The 19,853-nt window shown below is 42.9% G+C and overlaps 1 protein-coding gene across 2 annotated transcripts in view; it reads left to right on the forward strand.

Annotated features, from left to right (window-relative positions):
* The first annotated feature begins 220 nt into the window (after positions 1 to 220).
* The window catches only part of FAM171B (family with sequence similarity 171 member B), a 31,750-nt gene continuing 12,117 nt past the window's right edge, over positions 221 to 19,853 (forward strand). Inside the window, exon 1 of one of the 2 annotated variants that reach the window (XM_039728755.1) lies at positions 221 to 527. In XM_039728755.1, the coding sequence (XP_039584689.1) occupies positions 323 to 527 (205 nt within the window). In that variant the 5' untranslated portion in view covers positions 221 to 322. The remainder of the gene's footprint in view (positions 528 to 19,853) is intronic. The other variant, XM_039728756.1, reaches the window with a different exon arrangement.

Genomic DNA, 19,853 nt, shown 5'->3' on the forward strand with positions numbered 1-19,853 from the left:
GCGACAGAGCTTGGCACGGTGCTCTTGGGTCACAGGCGGGACTCGGTGGCCTCGAAGGCCTTTCCCAGCCCAGCGGGTTCTGTGCTTCCCACATCGGGGGCGATGCTGCGGCTGCCCCGGGCACTGCAGCGGGGGCGATGCGAGCGCGGAGCGGCGACATCCCGGGCACCGGGGGGAGGTGGCCCCGCTCGGCCCCGCCCCAGCCCCGCCCCGGCACGTCCGTGGGCGGGCGGGCCAGCGCTGCGGCCGCCGCAGAGCCGCGGGTGCGGAGCGCTGCGCCGGCCTCCCGCAATATGCCTCCGCTGCCCCCGGGCTGCTCGCCATGCCGGGCACCTGCGGGCGCCTCTCCGCGCTGCTCCCGGGGCTGGCGGCCGCGCTGCTGCCGATGCTGATGGTGATGATGATGGTGATGATGATGGGGCGGCCGACCGCCGCCGCCGCCAGCCGCCCGCAGCAGCAGCAGCGAGCGGCGCTGCCCGGGGGCGCCCCCGCCGCGGCATCAGGTACCGAACCTTCATCTTCATCAGGTACCGAACCCTCACCTTCATCCGGTACCGACTTCATTCCTGCATCAGGTACCGACTTCATAACGGCATCCGGTACCGAACCCTCCCCTGCTGCCGGTACCGACTTCATTCCTGCATCAGGTACCGACTTCATAACGGCATCCGGTACCGAACCCTCCCCTGCATCCGGTACCGACCCTATCCTTGCATCAGGCGCGCCCGGGGAGCCCCAAAATCGCTCCAGCGGTGGGGCTGGAGCGCGATCCAGGGATCCCGGGGGTGTGAGTGAGTGCAGCCGGCACCGACCCGCACCCCGGGCCACCCAAGGCTGGCCTTGGCTGGCGGGGCTCCAGGGATTCCTGCTGGCTGGCAGGAATCGCCACAGGGAGATAGCCGAGCGTCCGCGGAATGGAAATGTGTATGTATGTATGTATCAGAGACGGGTGGTTATTTCCGTGTGTATTTCTGTGTCGCTTTAAAAATAAACCAGCTGATATGTGTGCGAGCATCTTGAGCCTGTCAAATGAGTGATGGGGCTGCTGAGCTCGTTAGTTTTTGCAGCCCCTCTGCAGATGCTTCCCCAAGACCACGAAAATAATGTGCATGTTTCAGCTTCAGGCCTTAGTTCTGCAGTCAGATATTTGGGGGTACCCCTTTGCAGAACCAGAGCGAATGGTGAGGTGTCTGTACTGTCATCTGGTTAAAAAAAAATATGTGTACAGCCTGAAGTTTAGTGGCTCAGATGAGGACAAACCCAGTATTTTTCTTGCCGTACTGCCTTTCACCAAAGAATTTCAAGATGGTTTCAAGCATGAATTAAGACCTTTTAACACCAAGGCTCCATTTCAGCATATCACTGGAGCATATGTTTCATTTTTAGCATATAGGCATGCATGCTTCTGTTTCCAGTTGACTTCAGGAAGGTATAAAATGTGCTTGGTTTTAGGCAGATGGTTAATATTTTCCTGAATTGAGGCCAATTTGCAAAGCTGCCGAAGTATATTTGTTAATTAGGAAATACAAGCAAAGATATTAAATTGCAGCATTTCTTTGCAACTTCTTTAAGATGTAGGACAAGTAACTAGATTTGATAGAAAATGATCGGAGTCTTAAAATGCCTTGATTTGCTCTTCAGGGTTTTTTTTTTTGTGTGGGTTTGTTTTTATTATTATTATTTTCCAAACATTAAAACTGTAGCATTTTGAAGAAGGGCATTTGATCAACATCTTGGTCCTTGTTTCTTTAATTTCCACTGATGGTTTTTCATTAGTTTGCTTCTTACCATACTTTTAGTAGAATATACCATTAATCACCAGCAAACACCACTTAAAAGGCATTGGCAGCATTTCTGACTTGGGCAGTGAACATTTTGCTCATTAAAAATTGAGTGGCAAAAAAAAAAAAAAGGAGAGTTTTTCTAATTCAATGATCCTCTTTGGTTTCAGGTATTGATTTCTTTTCAAGAAGCTCTGTTACCTTATCTCCTTCAGCCCTGGCCAAGGTCTTTGTTGATGTCTAACATTTTGATGCCTGTTCTGTTGGTTTGTTGTTGTTTTTGCAGGCCCACATGCCCAGCCCTTGCTGATTTCTTTTATTTGCTTATTTGGCATGATAGGCTCTGAGGTATGAGAGTCCAGAAAGTGTCTTCTGGTCCACAGCTTTCATGCTCACTCTCAACTTATGAATGTTAAAAATTATCATTTGAGTTGATTGTCAGCATTTGTTTATGTTAGGCATAAATATCTTTGTTTATATATAGGCTTAAATATAGGCTAAATATAGTTAAAGGTTTATTTCACTTATTGGCTGGATTTCTAAATGATCTTGATTAATTTTTTTCTTCTATAAAAGCTGAAAAAGCCAATGGTAGACTTTGAAAAAGATAAGCTAATTGCTGCTCTGAAATTTTTATTGCTCTGAAGAAGCTACTAAGCACCTTTGGGTTTTTTTGTGTGGCATTTCAGCAAAGCATGTAAGCAATTTTTTGCTTTATTGACATTTTTGGAAGGAGAACAGGACTCCGGACTTGTATATAATGGATACTAATGTCATTTTATGTTAAATAATCATCGGATGGTTCACAGCTGCCAGGTAGGAGGGACAAATGGCTGTTGCCTTTCCAGCAGAAGACTGGCAGCAGAGACATCCCCCAGGGCAAGGGGCCACTCCTGCAGCTGCTGGGGCTGCCAGCAGGCTCTGCCTTCAGCCTGCCTGGATTTGGGGTTGTGCAGGGGGATGGCTGTGAATTTGGTTTTGTGCAGGGGGATGGCTGTGAATTTGGGCTTGTGCCGGGTGATGGCTGTGAATTTGGGCTTGTGCAGGGTCATGGCTGTGAATTTGGGCTTGTGCAGGTGAAGGTTGTGAATTTGGTTTTGTGCAGGAGGATGGCTGTGAATTTGGGTTCGTGCAGGTGAAGGTTGTGAATTAGGGTTCGTGCAGGGGGATGGCTGTGAATTAGGGTTGGTGCACCCCAGAGCTGCCCCAGCAGAGGAGGTTTATCCTGCCTGGCTGGCAGGGCACAGAGCAGGGCTGGAGTTCACAGCCTGCTCCGTTTGACGTGTGTTCCCCTATCGATGGCCCTGTTCTGTCGAAGCTCATTACAGCGTTTTACAGATCAATTCCCTCCCGGATTAGCTGGCTCCTGCCCCTGGGATTGTTGTGCTGCCCAGGAGGGATGCTGCAGTCAGCACAGCTGTGTGGAGTGTCTGGGGTGCACACTCTGAAGTGCAGCAGGGAGAAGGTGCACATCATGAGTGAAAAGGGTTTCTTGTTCATATATTTTTTTCCCCTTAAAAACAACAATAAACTTGCCACTGCCAAGAGAAATAAGCAAATTCTGTGACAAGGCAGAGAACACATACAAGAGGGACCCAGTCCATGGAGTTATTCTGACTCGTCTCATCTCACAGATGCAGGCATTCTTCCAAATTAAAGAAGAAAATTTAAAATAAAAAATTGGAAAGCGAGAGAGACAGGCCTCTCTGGTTAGGGTGGTGATTGCTGGAGGGAAGAATCAGCCTAGGTTCTTCCTTATTCATACTGATATTTTGCATTTTCCTTGTGGTAGTTTGGAAATCTGGGCTCTGGTGTGCAGGAGCAATTGAAGAGAAGCTGCTGGGAGCTTCAGATATTCATCATCGAGGTCAGCAGGCTTGAGCACAGAATGCAGTGAATTATAGCCCTGGCTCTGATCCACGCCAATCTGGTTTTGTTTTCCATGTTCCCTTTTCTTTATCTTTATTGAGGTGCATTCTTTACAGGAGCTGAGAGTTACGTTCTTTAATGTCCATGAGACTTGGGCTATCCTGATGTGGGGCATTATTATTATTATTTTTCTCTTTCTAATGCAGAAACTGCTCTATAAATAGAGCAGAGACCACTAATTGAATAAGTGATAGTTATCTGCATCAGCTCTGTGGCAGGTCTGACATGTACTGAATGAACAACATGCAGCTGTGGCAGTGGCAGCTGTCACTTCACCCAGGGTGACACACAGCATCTTCATGTTGGAGGTTTTTTCCTGTGTTGAGATATTAAATTAGACTTGAACAGTGTTTTAAAATAGGTGCTTTTTTCAAGAGTGGGTAGTGCCTGTGCCTTTTGTAATCCCAGCATGAACAAGAAAAAAATTGCCCTGTTATTTGTTATAGACCATGCCCAATCTGCCTCTCATTCCAGAATTCAGGGAAAAAGGAGTTTGTTTGGGTTTGGTTGTTTCTTTTGGGTTTGGTATTCTTTTCTTTTGTTTTGGTTTGGTGTTTTTGTGGGTTTTTTTTATTATTTTTTTTAAGCAGATGGCTTTGCATGCAATGGGGAGATTAGCTTGGTTCTGAAGGGTAAAATTCAAAATCTGTAGCAACTAACAGTGGTGCTGAACAAAGGAGAGGGAGGATTTGGGATTGCTGTGTGTATTTATTTGTTAATACACAAACCCCTGTTTGTTGAGGCAGATGAGATAAATATGTGATTGTTGACAATCCCAGAAGAAAATCAGAGATTACTTTTTTTACCTTCTGGAGAGAAATTCACTGCCTGGATGCTGCCTGTGGAATTTGGTTCTGAGCCCATGTCTCAGCACTGTCTGCCTAATGTGAAGCTGTGCTGTAGACAAGTCACTTCTGGTTCAGAGTTTTCTAAACTCTTTTCTATGTTGTCTTATTCTTCCTGATCATTCCAGTAGGAGGAAACTTTCTCATGCTTCCTTTTGATTTGAGATCCCAAAAGAGAAATATTTTCCCAAAATATTTTGTGTGACTTACTGCTTTTTTCATCGTGGTGTTCCCTGTTTCTTGCTGTAGAATATTGTTCCTAATGACTTGTATATTGGTGTGTAGCTGATACTAATACTTGGGTATTTAGAGGAGCATTTGGTTCTGATATCTTGTTACGTTTGTCTGGGTTTGAATTTGAGCAATAACACATAATAATGCACTTAACCCCGTGGTGTAGTGTGACTGTCTTCTTTGTCACTTGATGGAATAATCTTTGTGGTTTGCTGTCCCCAAAGTCACTGGGCTGGGGATTAGTAGGGCAGAAATAAATCCAGTTTTGTTTTAGAGCTTTTGTTGCAGTCAGATACCACAAGAAAATGAGTGAGGAATTAAGAGCTGTGTGGGAGATTCTTTAGCATTCCAGTAAGGAAGGGAATTCAGTCGTTTTCATGGCTCAGCAGTTATGTAGGATACAGTTCCTGCTCAAGAAGCCAGGGCTGTCTGAGTAGAGGCTCCTGATCAGAGCTGGCATTATTTGTTTTACACAAGCAGCAACACAACCCTCTTATCCTGTAGATACTGGAATAAAACTGGTGTCAGGGAAAAGGCATATTTTCAAGTTAGAAATGCTACATGCACACCCCAGCCAAATGGTTTAGTGGTTTAAGCTAACTCCACCTATAGCAATAAGCTCAGAAAATGGCCTTTGATCTGCTGTTCATTTTTCTCAGGATTCCCAGCCTCTGGTGTTTCCAATGATGGCTTCTCAGCCAGGTGAGAAAGAATGCAAGACTTGGACACGTCCTGATTTGTTGGAGATGATGTTCTTAAGTGTCTGAGCTTTCTGTGCTGTTCTAGGACTCAGTAATAAAACAAAATATCAGCGAGGGCATTAGGACACTGAGAGGGGATGAAGCATCTGCAGCTGGAAATGGGAGTGAATGAGGAAAAAGAAATATTCATAGATGCACGTGCTCCAGGATATAGGTCACTCAGCTGCTAATACAGGAAAAAGAGGAATTCGGGGGTTTTCATGGTAAAACACATGAAAAAAATATGTACTATTTTTTGGGGGTTTTTTTTTTGGGAAGAGAATCTGCATAAACACAGGGGTACTGAGGAGCTCTGAAGAGTGAGACATCTCTCCTGAGCTGGAAGCTTGCTTTCACTGAAGCCTGTAATAAATTATGCAGCCCCATGCTCTGTACTTCAGGAAGCTTGATTTCCAGAGACTTGCCTTGATGGTAACTTTCCTTGTAAAGAACTGAGGGAGACGATGTCTTTTAGCATTCATGGAATCAGGGCCCAGGTCAGGAATGGCAGGAAACAAGGGATTAATGATGGCAGGAAGCTACCTATTGCAAGGTGGTAGTTTTTTGCAGCTCTTATTTGTTTTGCTAAAGTTTGCTTCTTGTCAATCTGTTGGCAGAAAGCACACCATCAAAGGGCAATCGCTATGCAAAAACATTCACGGAATTGCTGTCAGGCTGAGGAAAAGGCAGGTTGAGAATTTGGAATGCAGCTGCTATCTGGGTCACTGGGGATCTGTAGCAAGCTTTCCCTGTGAACTAGCTCAGTAGATGAAGTCTTTGAAGACGCAGGCAAAGATCTGAGAGGGAAGTTTATTCAAAATAAACTCAATTCTTGTTGTGTCAAACTTAGCAAAACAACACAGGTTACTTTTGTTGTCTTGAAAGTTGCATATTTTTACATCACTGTATCCATGTGTAGTGAGTGGGGACTTGAGGCACAATGTGACAGTGCAAATGTGTCCTCTTCATTACTCCTGATACCGTGTTTCATTCCTCATTCATAGGTTTTACATCTGGGACGCTGTAGGAGCACCCAGGTTCTGGGATCAACCATTTCCCTGGAGCCATCAAAGTTAGTTTCCTCTCAAATAACTCTCCAGGTTGAAGCCACCAGGTCTGGTTCTTCCTGCCTCATCCTGGCTTGCCAGCTCCTGAACTGTCACCTTCCACACATGGCTGCCAGAAGTTGCATTCAGCAGGCTGCAAAGCAGCTGCTGCATTTCCTGCCTTGCTTCTCTGGCACTGGTTCTAGCAGAAAACATCAGGTTTTGAGAGCACTTTTCCTGCTAGCACATCTTGCTTCTCTGGCACTGGTTCTAGCAGAAAACATCAGGTTTGAGAGCACTTTTCCTGCTAGCACGTTTGAGGGGAGGATGGGAGTGTGGACAGCCTTCCAGCCAGCAGCAGGGAAGTGTATTTGCTGGGAGAAGCTGTGCTAGGGAATTTGGGATTGGAAAAGTTGAAGGGAATGAATTCATCTTGCAGAGCTCCCTAAGCCTGGTGTTTAGTAGGGTTTCACTCAAGATGTGCTCAGTTGGAACTGGCATCCCAGATCCCTTCAGCAGAGCTGGGTTCCTGGGAAAGAGCAGTCCTTCCAAACTCTGAGCCTGCAGCACAGAGCACAGGCTGCTACAGCCCCTCATCTCCCTTCCACATCTACACCAGACAGGCTGCCCAACCTTTGGGCAGCTTGCTGCCCTGGCACTTGGGGGTTTAGGTCAAGAAGGGATGACTCTTAGACCTTCCATACAGGAGAGCACCCATGGACTGTCGTGTGAGCAGGTTCTTGCTCTAGACCAGTCCTGCGTGTGGAGGACCCTCCAAAGCTCATGGGTGGCACCAGCAGTTCTGTCCAGCAAAAAAATCATGTGCTGTGAACTTCACAAGCAGCTGTGGGTTGTTTGTAAGGACGTGGATAAAGTCTCCTCCAGTCTCAGCTGGACCAGCTGCCCTAACTCTCCAAAGGACCCTGGCTGTAAGCAAGTTGTGAGTTCTTGTGAACGCCACAGTGACAGGTCTGCAGCCCATGGCACTTGGATGGCATCACCCTGGTGATGTGTGGCCCTGTATGGTTCAAGTTGTGAGTTCTTGTGAACGCCACAGTGACAGGTCTGCAGCCCATGGCACAGGGGCATCACCCTGGTGATGTGTGGCCCTGTCTGATGTAGCTCCTGGAAGCCATCTGTGTGCCCTGCTGGGGTGGGCAGGCCTGGCAGTGATGTTCTTGCCTGTCTCTGTGTGTGCATAAGCCCCCTAAGTCTTACCAAGGGCAGGCATGAACCATTATTCTTTCCCCTCAATTTCTTGTCCGTATTTTTCTTCCCTGTTTGTTTTATCCCATGGACTCAAAGAGAGCCTCTGCTGTCTGAAAGAAGTCAGGCTTCAGGGCACAATTGTCACAATGTGGAAATGAGGCAGTTGCAGGGTCAGTTCCTCCTTCTGGACATCCACATGACCCTTTCTCCAGCATTCTGCATTACTGTTGACAGTGCCAGCTACATAAGAAACTGCAGTTCTACCAAGGCAAGAGTTGGCCTCTTGTTGAGATTACATGAAATAAATTGTGGCTTGTGGTGGGTTAGAGAGCAAAAACCAGTTTTGCCCCTCTACCTTGTGATTTTTCCTTGCCCCATTTTGAAAAAAGTGCTGGTTTTGGTGTGGGCCTTACCTGAACCACTGGCAGCTGTACAAGTTAAGCTGCGTGCCAGCTCTGGTGGGAAATGTTGGGGTTTTTTTTTGTGTGTGTTGAACATGATGCAGGGTTTATGAGTGTGAGGCAATGTGCATTAGGAGGTCATGAAACAGAAGAATAGAGAGAATCTCAGAGCTGCTTCAACATATCCCCAGCAGCCTGTGGTTGAAAGCCATTATTGATGTGCCCACTGCACCCCAGAAGTGCTCTGGGGTCTGTGGAGCGTTGTGGGATTGAGGAGGGCTCCAGCCTGTGCCTCTGAGTGTTGGCTTGGGTGCTTTCACTAAACACAGTGTGGCTACAGGCAGATCAGCTGGAGCCCTGACTCATTGTGATACAGCTTATTGGGGAGGAAAGATCTGAATTTAGGTGGGTTTTGGTGTGGTACTTAATAGTTCATCTGCTTCTTCTGAAAAATTTTCTTGTATTTCACATACATTTATTTTTCTTTATTTCTCCTTAATATTTCACCTGTATTTAATGCTTGAACCTTCCCAGTGGTGTGTGCATGTAGCTTTCAGGGTTTGTGTTGTAGGTTGTTTTAGTTTCAGGTCCGAGCAACCCTTTCATTACTCAAACTGATTTTACTTTTAGAATCGTTGCTATTACTGTTTTCACTTACTGCAAGAGTTATCAAGTAAGGCCACGCAAGACAAAGTATATATTTTCATCTCATTTTCCATAATGAAGCAAGGAATTTGCATCAGATTCTGAGCCCCAAATTATCACAGGATGGTATACTCCAGGTAAAACTTTCAGACAGATTTGCTAAATGTATTAAAATTAGCAGCTGAAATAAGTGAAGATGATACTTGTTGGTTTTATTGTCTGTGATTTGAGAGTAACTGAGGATCTGGGTGGGTGTTTAGGCTGGAGGGGCCATCAGGGGCATTCTTAAAGCAGCGTTGGCACTGAACTCACACCTGGGAGCTCTTTCCTGAAAGGCTGCAGGGCTGGGGAACTCCTCTGGACAACCTCTCCCCATGGTTGTTTATCCTTAGAGAGTGAAGCAAACCCCTTGTCCAGTCAGATCCCTGCCTGCACTGGGGGCTGTTGCCCTGCCATGGATCTCAACAGAGTTCTTGGCCCTTTATCAGTCTGGGTGAGGGAAGGTTGTTGTTTAGAGCCCCCAAAACCTTCCCCGTGCAAGGTTAAACAAGGCTCATGTCCTTCATGTGCTTCCCCTAGTGCATGAAAGCTGGTACAAAGTGGAGTTACATCCTCTGCTGCAGGTTTGGGGCTGTTCCATAAACATGATGCGTGCAGTTGGCTCAGTCTGCTGAAATAGATCCTGGTGTGTAGCATGGCTATGAATCTTGGCAAAACCACCAAATCTATTTATTATTAATGACTCTGCATGAGCAAGGCTCCCAAATGAAACTGGTTGGAACGTTCTCAGGGCAGTCATTGTCTGTGAGGTAGCAAATCTGGTTGGTAATTTCTGTGTGCTAATCTGAGCTATACTGGAGAGGAGGTCAATGATGTCAAGATATTTGAAAATATTGTCCATTTTGCTGGGATGAAGAAGGATATGCTTGCCCTCCGCACCTATTATAGACTCTAATGGGATTTTAAAAAGGTTTTTCATGTAATTGTGGAAAATATTTTTCCTCTGTTTTGAAGCATTTCATTAAGTGACTGAACAGGAGAAATGAGTAGATTTATGTTGGGTAAATGCAGGATTTTGGTAGACTGGGTGTTTAGAACAATAAAAACTGTTAATAACATGAATTATGGCATGTGATAAATATCACAGAAGCTTATTCCATTGTTTCTGGAAGCAAAGGACAAAACTTGCTCTCACTGAGCTGCAGTGGAGAGTTTCTTTGGATTACAGACCACTGAGGTTGAGAAAATCCTCTAATTAAATTCAGCATGAGACCCACTGAAACATTTGTGAGACCCTGCATAGTTTGGGTGCAGTGTTGGGCAAAAGAATCTGCCATGGCTGTTTGCCTCTTAATTAGTAGTCAGCTTCCTTCTCCCCCTCTTGTTTTTGTTGGGTGTTTTTCCTTAAGCACAGTAGAGAAAACCTGTCCCTCGACAAGGCTGTCTGCTGGACTCTTCAGTGTTCCATGGGACAGATTGCTCCAGAAATACTTGAGTGGATTTGTTTCCCCCCAGTCCAGCTGGCACAATCTCAGAGGTGCTGAATGAATCTTGAGTATTTGGGGGGAGAAGAAATTGTTCACTGCCCTGTTCTTAGCCTTGGTGCCAACAAAACCATTTCCACCCTCCTAGAAAGGTTTCCATGGTGCTAAATCATTTCCCCATTACTCCCTGCAGGACTTGGGGCACCTGCTGGGAAGGGAGGGCTTGTGTTTGTGCAGGAGGCAACACGGCTGGGGCCTTCAGGTGGCTGCTGGAGCACTTGCTGTAAGGACTCCGAGCAGCAGTGCCTGGGTCATTAATGAACCCAGCACTGGCACTCACCTGCACGGCATCCTGGGCCCACAGCAGCTGTGATCTTTGTTTTGCTCTGGCTTGTGACCTGATGTGACAGAAATTTCTCTTGTTTTGAACCTTTTTAAACTCTGAGCAACAATATTTATTTAAATTTAGTTGGAATCTGCAATCATTTTTCTAATACCCACTGCTGTTTGTTTGTTGTTTTGTGATTTTTGTTCATTCACTTTATGAAACTCAAGTTTAATGAACATTTCTATATGAAAGAGACTGTGGCTTGTTGGGTGGTCTTGCTTTGTTGCTGCAGTATGGATTTCCTAAATCTTGCAATAAAAAAATTCCCATTGCACGTGTGCAGAGCTACCCTTAGGGAATGTTGTCCTGCAAACTTTAAATTCTATTTTCTCCATATATGCCTTTATACAATGCCTTTTTTCCAAGGGATTAGAGGGTCTTTTCCTGCAGGTGAAAGACAGACATTGCAGCAGCATTACAAATATCTTTCTTGAAGGAGTAATATGAGGTTTTACAGCTTTAGGGGAAGAAAAGTATTCTCAGACAAGGGTAGTGACCAGGCTGTTATTGAAAAATATCTCTGAATGCAACAGGAGTTGTCCTTTGCAATTAGTGAGTAATGTGTACTGATGTTTGAATTTCTGGTTTGTGGGCTGTATTATGCCACAGCATCTGTGGATGCCTATCTGTCTTAGGGTTTCACAGCATTAAATGTCATGTTTGAACAGGTGCTGCTTTGTTTTCCTGTGATTTTTTCCCCCTCCTTCTGTCAGATTGAGGGTATGTTTAAAATTGCAGAGTTTTTTTTTCTGCCAATTCCACTCACAGCCACCACTAGGAATTCTGCAAGACAAATCCTGTACCTGACCCATTAGGATTGAAAAAAAAAAAAAAAGATTCATGTTGCACAGATACTGGAATATTCTTTCTGTCCAAGTGTATTATTGTTAGAGGGTAGGTTTGACAAGTCATTCGAAATTCTCTACAAGAAATGGTCACATTTTGTCAAGATGCTGCTGCTGGCTGATTTATTTTTGCTGTGTAAATGCTGAAGGTTTAATTGTAAAGTTCATCAGTGGGAAATCCACATTGTTGGCTTACCCTCTAATAGTCACTTGCCCATTTTTCTTGAAGATGTATAATGTATTGTGGGGTTTATATATAAACCTCATATTTAAAATAGAGTATTAAGAAGATTTTTAAATATTCCCCTTTGTACTGTTTTCCCCAATATTCTGTAACAAACTGAATTTTTAATATTTTCATTCCCTCAGCTCTGATGCAAGGTAAAATGATACTGGTAGTGATTAAAAAAAATAATGGAAGAGCAGCATTATGGGTTTAATACTAGCCATTAATATTTTCATTCCCTCAGCTCTGATGCAAGGTAAAATGATACTGGTAGTGATTAAAAAAAAAAAATGGAAGAGCAGCATTATGGGTTTAATATTAGCCAGTCAGTAAACTGAAATGAAAAAAATAACCTTATAATGGCCTCTGAAATGCCTGGGCAAAGCTGTTTTATTTTGTAGGTTTTGGGAGCTCTTGCTACTATATGCTTGCTCATTTTAATCTCTTTCACTTGCAAATTGATCTTAATTTGAAAGGTAAATTTTATTTAAGATTTTATTCTTGTAATATTAATAATTTATCTCACTTATATCAAATTACAGAAGATGACATTTAAAATAAAAGACTCCTAAATAAGTGAAGCTCTGCAGCCTGCAGCATTTCATCTTGTCTGCTGTCTGTCTCCCTTGCCCCAGGAAGGTGAATTTCTGCTTCAGTCTTCCATAGTAACCACAGCTCCGAGAGCCAGGCTGGCTGATTCAACAAAATAGCAGCAAATCAAAATGCAGAGTTGCTATGGCAATTTTAATTCTCATAGGTTTAGTGTGTCCTGTGAATTCCCATGTTCTGTCTCGGGTGATGACACAGGCTGATTTTAATTTGTGAAGAAGGCACAAATGGTGGAAAAAACATCTTGCAACTCCTCACCAAATGAGTACCTTGCAGCAGTACATGCTGTGCACTTAAAATTATTCCACTGAATTTTTTAAATGACATAAATGCCATGCAGTGTTAAAGGAGTACAGGGGGGGAAAAAAAAATCCCATCTAACCTTCATGGCTGCTTTCCTGCCTGAATTTCATGGCTCTTGCTTAGGTAGCCCATAAAAATATATCAAGGGGAATTTTCCTTCTATTTTCTATTTCTTACCAGGAGCACTTCAAAGTGCTTGGGGGTGTGTTCCCACTGGGTAGGAGAGTCAGTGGTTAGCAGCTTTATGGATTAGCCTGATGCCATTCTGCTGCACTTCTTACAAGCAGGATCCTTCCAGGAAGGTGTTCATTGATTATGCAGCAGGAATCATCAGGGATACTGCCTATGATCATCTGGTTTATTTCATTGATTTTGCAGGACCTTAATTTCTTCAATATTTGGTTCCTGTCAACGTTTGTGGAATGATTATTGTGCTTATGCAGTTTGTTTATGCATCTGGTCTGAGGCCTTGGGTGGAAGGGTAACACTTCTAATGGCAGAACACATCTGGTTGTAGAAAATGGCCATTTTTGTTTATTTGTTCAAATAAGTCATCAGATCAGTCCTCTCATATATACAGCAGATCTTCAAATTGAAAAAGCTATATACGCCTATGCAATCATACAGATTTTGAATACTGAGGCCATCCAGATTATAAAGTAATCCAAATACATTAAAATAATTGCAAGTATTAAAAGTTTGCATTTTTTTAAATGTTTTTATGTCTTTTTTTTTTTTAATGTGAACTCAAGGTAGTGCTGCAATCAGTACCTGCACAAGTGTGTCATGGAATGAGATGGATTGGAATTTAATGTCTGTTGGGAACTGCAGACATCATTATACTGGGCAAATATCACATCAAAGTGTGGCAGCTCAGGTTTGCCAGAGGTGAATATTGGCCATATTTAGTCCTGATTAAATTTCATCTTGCCTTTCAGTTACTTCTGAATTTGGAGGAACTGATAGCAAAAGTTGTAAGGGAGAGCAGTTTATTGGTTTACACTGACCTAATGTCTATTGACTATTTTAGAAATTCCTTCAGTGCCTAAGTACTAATGAGGCATAAATTAATATTTTTCAACAAGTATTCAATGACAGGATTTCTAGTAAGAATGTTTTGCAGTTTTCTTTACCTCTCTCTTCAAAAAACAAATCTCCTTTCCTCTTGTTGTTTGCTTAAGATTTATATTTACTTATGCACACAACTCCATACAAAATATAAACCCCTGAATAGATAAGGAAAACAATTATGTTAAAGCGAAAAAAAAGATTCTGCTGAAGTGAAACAAAATTGTTGTCAGTAAATAAATGCAACTAATAACTTTTTTTTTTGTGAAAACATCAGTAAAATGCAGTGTTAATTCCATGTAAAAGTGGTGCCATGTCTGTGAATACTTTGGCTGGGAAAAAATGGACAAGGTATGACTCATATAAACATTCTATTTCACTGGTGTGTTCGGTTTTTTTCTTTGTTTATTTACTTTTGTTTCCAATGAAAATCCCTTTAAGAAGGGAAAAAGGCTTTGTTCTTTCCTGTGAAATATACAACACTTGCCAGTCAGCTTCTTCATGCTGTCTGATACAGTTTTATTACCATATGAAGCTGCATTTGGGGTCTGTTCTGAAGTAAATAAATAACTAGTCTTCGACCTACTAATTTACTTAGAACCTTGAAGTTTTCTGTGGATCATGCTAATTTCCCAGAGGCAAACCCCTGGCAGTTTTTCAGTCTGCTAGATTAGGAGTGTCCCTTTAAAGTGCTCGCCCTGACGGGTTTGATTCAAGGCATTTAATTTCATGTAATAAATTCACCACTCTTTTTAGTGTGAAGCTTGCAGAAAGCCTCATCTTTGGAAAAGTCTTTTTTCATAATTGTGAATCAAATAAATGCAACTAATAACTGGACTCCTCATCACAGAGACAGCTCCAGGATGGATTGAATTGTGGAGGAAGGAGACTGAGCAGAGCTCTGCAAAGGAAGGAGGACACTGTGAAAGGCAAGGGGAAATAGGAAGTGGTGGGAAAGGGATTTTTCAGAGCACAGTAAAGGAGCAGAAAGCAGGAGTATTTTTGTTTGAGATGACAGCAGACTGTTGGATTTACATCTCTTCCTGCATTTTGTTCAGCTCTTAAGAGCAAAAGCATCCAGGTGTTCCAAGAGATGCAGCCCCTCCTTGATGTGGCACTGAGCAGTCAGAATAGAGTGTGAAAGGTGTTTTCATGCTCTGTTTTTAATCTTCCCAATAAGGTGGGAGGAAGGGCCTCCTGAAATGATGCATGTATTGACATGAATGAGCTTCTAGTAAATAATTTCCATTTCCTCCTAGCCCATGTTCAGATGCCTGACAGTTCTGGCACTGTGGGCTGCATGTGTCTGTCACAGAATAGCTGTGATATCAGAGAGATAAGGTGAAATATGGAAGTGTTTCTCTGTATCTGAAATAAAGCATTATTTGAAGCAAATATAAAAGAATTTGCTTGAAAAACTCTCAGAATTAGAATATAATTGGGCTTTTTTTCCCTAGCAAAAGCTCACTTGAGTAGCCTGAAGTGTGACAAAGCTTAGGCAACAGTGTGCTAATTTTTTTTTTAATTTCTAGTCTGTTATACTTTTTCTTGACTGTGAAGCAGAAGATTGGTGGAAGCACCTAGATCTGCCAAGATTGGGTTAAACTACAGCAAAAATTACTGTAAGAGCCTTTCTCTGTGTAAAAGGGACTGCCTGTTCCCCCAGGATCTACCTTTTGCTCCCTCGTAATTGAGATTTTGTAGATGCCTTCTGTGGAAATTGGTTGACCAGAAATAGGGCAGTGGGAATACTGTGGTGTCCTACTTTCCAGACCCTGTTTTGCTGCTTTGTCCTTGGAAATCAGTAATGTGCTCTGTGTCACTGCAAAGATGTTTGCCAAAGCTTCTCTTAAATACACATCCTAAAGTTTGATTTTGCATTAAAATATTTTAAGGGAGTGCAGAGCTACAGAACAGTTCTGTGTGGATAATGTGGATTGGCTGTTCATATTCAAATGCAGCAAATGCTGATCACCTCTGCTTCAGTTTGTTTAAAAATCTCTTTTATGGTTTCTGTATTGTTTAAAAGCAGTAAAACATCAATATCTTTTCTCCAAAGGGCATTTCAAAGTGCAGCCTCTACTTGCTTTAAAATTAGAGCCATAATGCTGCCTCTTTGCCTAAAGATCAACCTAAATAAGGCAATTTTAGCAAATGCTGCAGTCTGTGCCTGTCCTTATGTACTCCTGTTCTTCACCCATCACTTTGGGGTTCGTGTTGAGTCCCTGGCTGGAAAGTTTGAACTCTGTGATTCTGTCTGGAGAGGGGTGGTGCAAACTTAAGCTCCTGCTAAGTGCAAGAGTGAGACTGTCAGTAGCTGTCAACGTGCAAGTATTTTCTTTTTGCAGCCAGGTGGAATGATTGCATTTCTTGTCCTAGGCATGTGTTGTTCTTATCTAAATCTAAGTTTCTCTCTTCCTGATTTTTACAGCTGGTTGGGTATTTGCTGAATTTTCTCAGACCTTTTGTGAACAGTGTGAGCTTCTCCTCAGTTCAGTCATAAGTTGTTGAAAATGAAATAGGTGGATTGTACTTACAACTAATTAATAAAGACAAAGTAAAAATTGCACAGGCCAAAACACTTGCAGTGTATTTTTTTTTATTTTAGCAGTGTTCCTGTTCCATTTTAGGGAGCAAAAATAATGTTCTGCTATTTATTTTTTGCTTCTGTTTTAAATCAGAGGAGTAGCACATAAAACATCCTTCTGAAGAATCACATAATTAGTTTCTAAATGAGATATCCTGATACCAATTTGGAGTAGAGGGAATGATTTGTGCAGAGTTAGAAGGATCTTTATACATGTACATGCCCATTTGTACTAGGGTCTATAAATTACTGCAGGGAGTATGAGAGGATAAAAGAACACTGATAGCTAACAAATGAAGCCTCCATTTGGCTGCAGTGGTTATTAATTAGATTTGCAGGTTATTTGATAGCTATGAGAAGCATAATTGAAAACCAGCCAGAGAGCTCACCCCAGCCTGGCAATAACTCTCACAATGCACCCATAAAACAGTCAGGGGAGTTTAGGGGTCACCTATTATGTCATTTTAATGCACTGTGCAAGGCAGCAAGCTCAGTCCTGTGCCACTGCTTTGTGCCTCACTCCAGAACAGAGGCACCCACAGCTGGATGGTGCCCATGGGGAGGGGGCTTGGCACTGCACTGTCACCCCCAGCCCTCAGGTGCTGCCACAGCACCCCTCAAGTACTTGGATTGTTAATGAACTCAAGGTGGCTTCTACTTTTTCCATCTTTTCTTCCCCATCTTCTTCTTTTTTTTCTGCATCTTCTTTTTTTCCCCCCATCTTCTTCTTCTTTTTCCCCATCTTCTTCTTTTCCCCCATCTTCTTCTTCTTCTTCTTTTTCCCCATCTTCTTCTTGTTCCCCATCTTCTTCTTCTTTTTCCCCATCTTCTTTTTCCCGCAATCTTCCCCCCCATTTTTCTCCCACCATCTTTTTTTTTTTCTGTCCGTCTTTTTTCCATCCTTTGTTGTTTGTCACTGCTATTACTTTTGGTCGTTTTAAGGGAAAAGTTTAGTAGTTGTAAGGAAATTTTAGTGCTTGTAAGGGAATTTTAAGAAGCAGCTATTGGTGCTTGTGGGCAGGAGGATGGCTTTGGCATGACCTTTTTCTACTGGAGCCAGATGTGTGTTGGCTGTCTAGATTATGTTTTCCATTGATTTCCACCCCCCTTGGCAATACCCATTGCAATACTGGATGTGCAGTAAAACCCCTTGTTCTTATTACACATTTTTCCTTTACAGATCAGCGCACCTTTCATGTCCCTAATTGTGCTAAGCTAAAAAAATATGGTGTTCTGTGAATGTAAAAGATGGGAAAAGAGTTGTTCAGTCATCCAAGACCAAGGAAATGGCATAGCCTGGGTTTTCCCTCTCTGCCTGGTTAGGAGGGAGCCACAGAGCTCATATCAGTGTGTGCCTTTTCTGCCATGGGTTTAAACATGGCAGAAAACGTTGGCTTAAACACCTCTGGGCAAGGGTGAGAGGAGTCCTCTCTGAAGGAAGAAACTGAGGAATAATTTGATTGTAGTTGCTATTTGATTGTTAGTTATTTGTAGCTATTGTTTGATTGTTCATCCCATAAGGGAATTGCTAACTGGGTGGCTGTCTGTGAGTTTGAGAAGAGTAACTGCCTCCTTCCAGCTGCAGAACCTCTTTGGCTGTAGGAACTTGGTGATTAATAAAGAAAAGGGTTTAAGGCTGGCAGAATGTGTAGGAATTCCTCCTGAGCAGTGTCCTATGTGTGTGGGTTTTCACCACCATACCTCAGTTAATGATATGTGTAGTGTGGAACATATTGGTGCCTGTGAGGGCTCTGGCCTTGACCATGTTAATTAAATCTCACATAAATGGTAACCAGATGACATGCTTGTCTGCAGAATTAAGAACAAATTACATGGACCGTAATTGAGATTTTTTTTTTTTTTTTACATTTGTAACCAGTTTGCAATTCCAAGCAGTTCTTTGGCTTAATTCTGTGATAGGATTTCTGAGTTAGGACAGTGATATGGAGCCAAATTCCAGGTATTAGATATTTCTTCTCAAAGAAAGCAGGTGTAAATTCAGTAAAATCTGAATTTACTGACTAGGACATTTCTGAAGTAGCTAAATGTGGTAGCAGACCTTGTTTCTCTTTGTCTGAATAACTGCTGCATTTGTATGAACCTTTATCAGAAGCATTTTAATGCTGCAGGAGCTGGCATTTCCAGTGGACCTGCCAAGAGAGGAATCCCTTCCTCTGAGGCAGCACAAATCAAATTAGCAAGGACTGAGTTCTTTCTTCTAATTGTAGGAGTTCTGTCAAACCTGTTTAATACTGAGATACAGCTGACCCACTTGTGTTTGGCACGTGTCAGTGACCAGAAAAAAAGCACAAGGTTCGTCCATTGTTTAAGTTTTCAGCTTTGGTTTTGCTAAAAAGCTAACCAAGTGTTCATTATTTTTTTATCTGACTGGTTTTTCAGTATATTTTATGTATACTGAAAGGATATATAAAGGAGTTGAGTCCAAAATGCAAGGAAAGGGCTTGAGTTTCCTTTTCTATATTTATATGTGATTAAAATATCCTACTGTAGTTTCCATCATAGTTGAGACTTAAAATTGTCCTTAAAGGTTTGTAAATTAAGGTTTTTATAAAAAGAAAAAAAAAGGCAGTATTTCCTTGGCAAATTAGGTGTCTTGGATGTTACTTTGACATTGTTGATAACTCACTGCCATTAAATTTGTGATAAATTTGCACATTAAATGGATGTGAGGCTTGTGAGGAGGGAGCTGGACAGGGGATGTCAGGGTTGGAAAGCAATGATCAGTGCTGTAGGACCAGAGCTGCATACAAAGTCTGAGCTTTGGGGCCCTGGGAATGTCCTGCTTTTAACTGGGCTGCAACAACTGGTCTGAAAAACTGTGGTGAGGGTGACTCTGTGAGTGAAAAAATGTTACTGTTGGATTCTGGCTTTTTTTTCACATGGATTTTTCACATGCTATCATTTCACAAGCATTTGGGTAGAGGCATGATGAGATGTCCTTGTGTCTCCTGTGCTGTTACTCTTCAGGGGTGCAAAGAGTAATCCTTTAAAAAAAGTCTCTCCCAAACCATTGTGTGGGAGTTTAAAGTGACTTGTTGGCAGAGTATGTTCTAGTTGATATTAGCAAATCCAAGTGCAGGCAGGACACAACCCCCTCTTGTCAGGGAGATTCTTGTGTTGGCACAGAAGACAAGGTCAAAGGCACCAAGAGCAGGGGCTGGGTCTCCTTTAATCTGTGCCTGGATGTTCAGGGACATGAAGTGAGCACTCCTGTGTGTGACAGTCACATAGCTGGGGACTCTTCCAGAGCTGCCACTGGAGAGCTCTGTCCCAGCAACCCCCAGCATTTCAATTCTCATTTCCAGCCTGATGTCTGTGTCTGCTCAACGCCCCTCCAGGCACAGCATCACTTTGGGGAAATGCTGTGGCAATTTCTGTACCCACGGGAGAAAGAACTAATCAAAGTTCAGCATGGCTAAAAACAGGCGATCATATTCTTCAGTTCACCATGAGAGAGTGAAAACAGCAAACAGCACAGCTTTCTACAGTTAG

The sequence above is a fragment of the Passer montanus genome, unplaced genomic scaffold, assembly GCF_014805655.1.
Source record: "Passer montanus isolate IOZ18808 unplaced genomic scaffold, ASM1480565v1 scaffold66, whole genome shotgun sequence".
Taxonomy (NCBI): domain Eukaryota; kingdom Metazoa; phylum Chordata; class Aves; order Passeriformes; family Passeridae; genus Passer; species Passer montanus.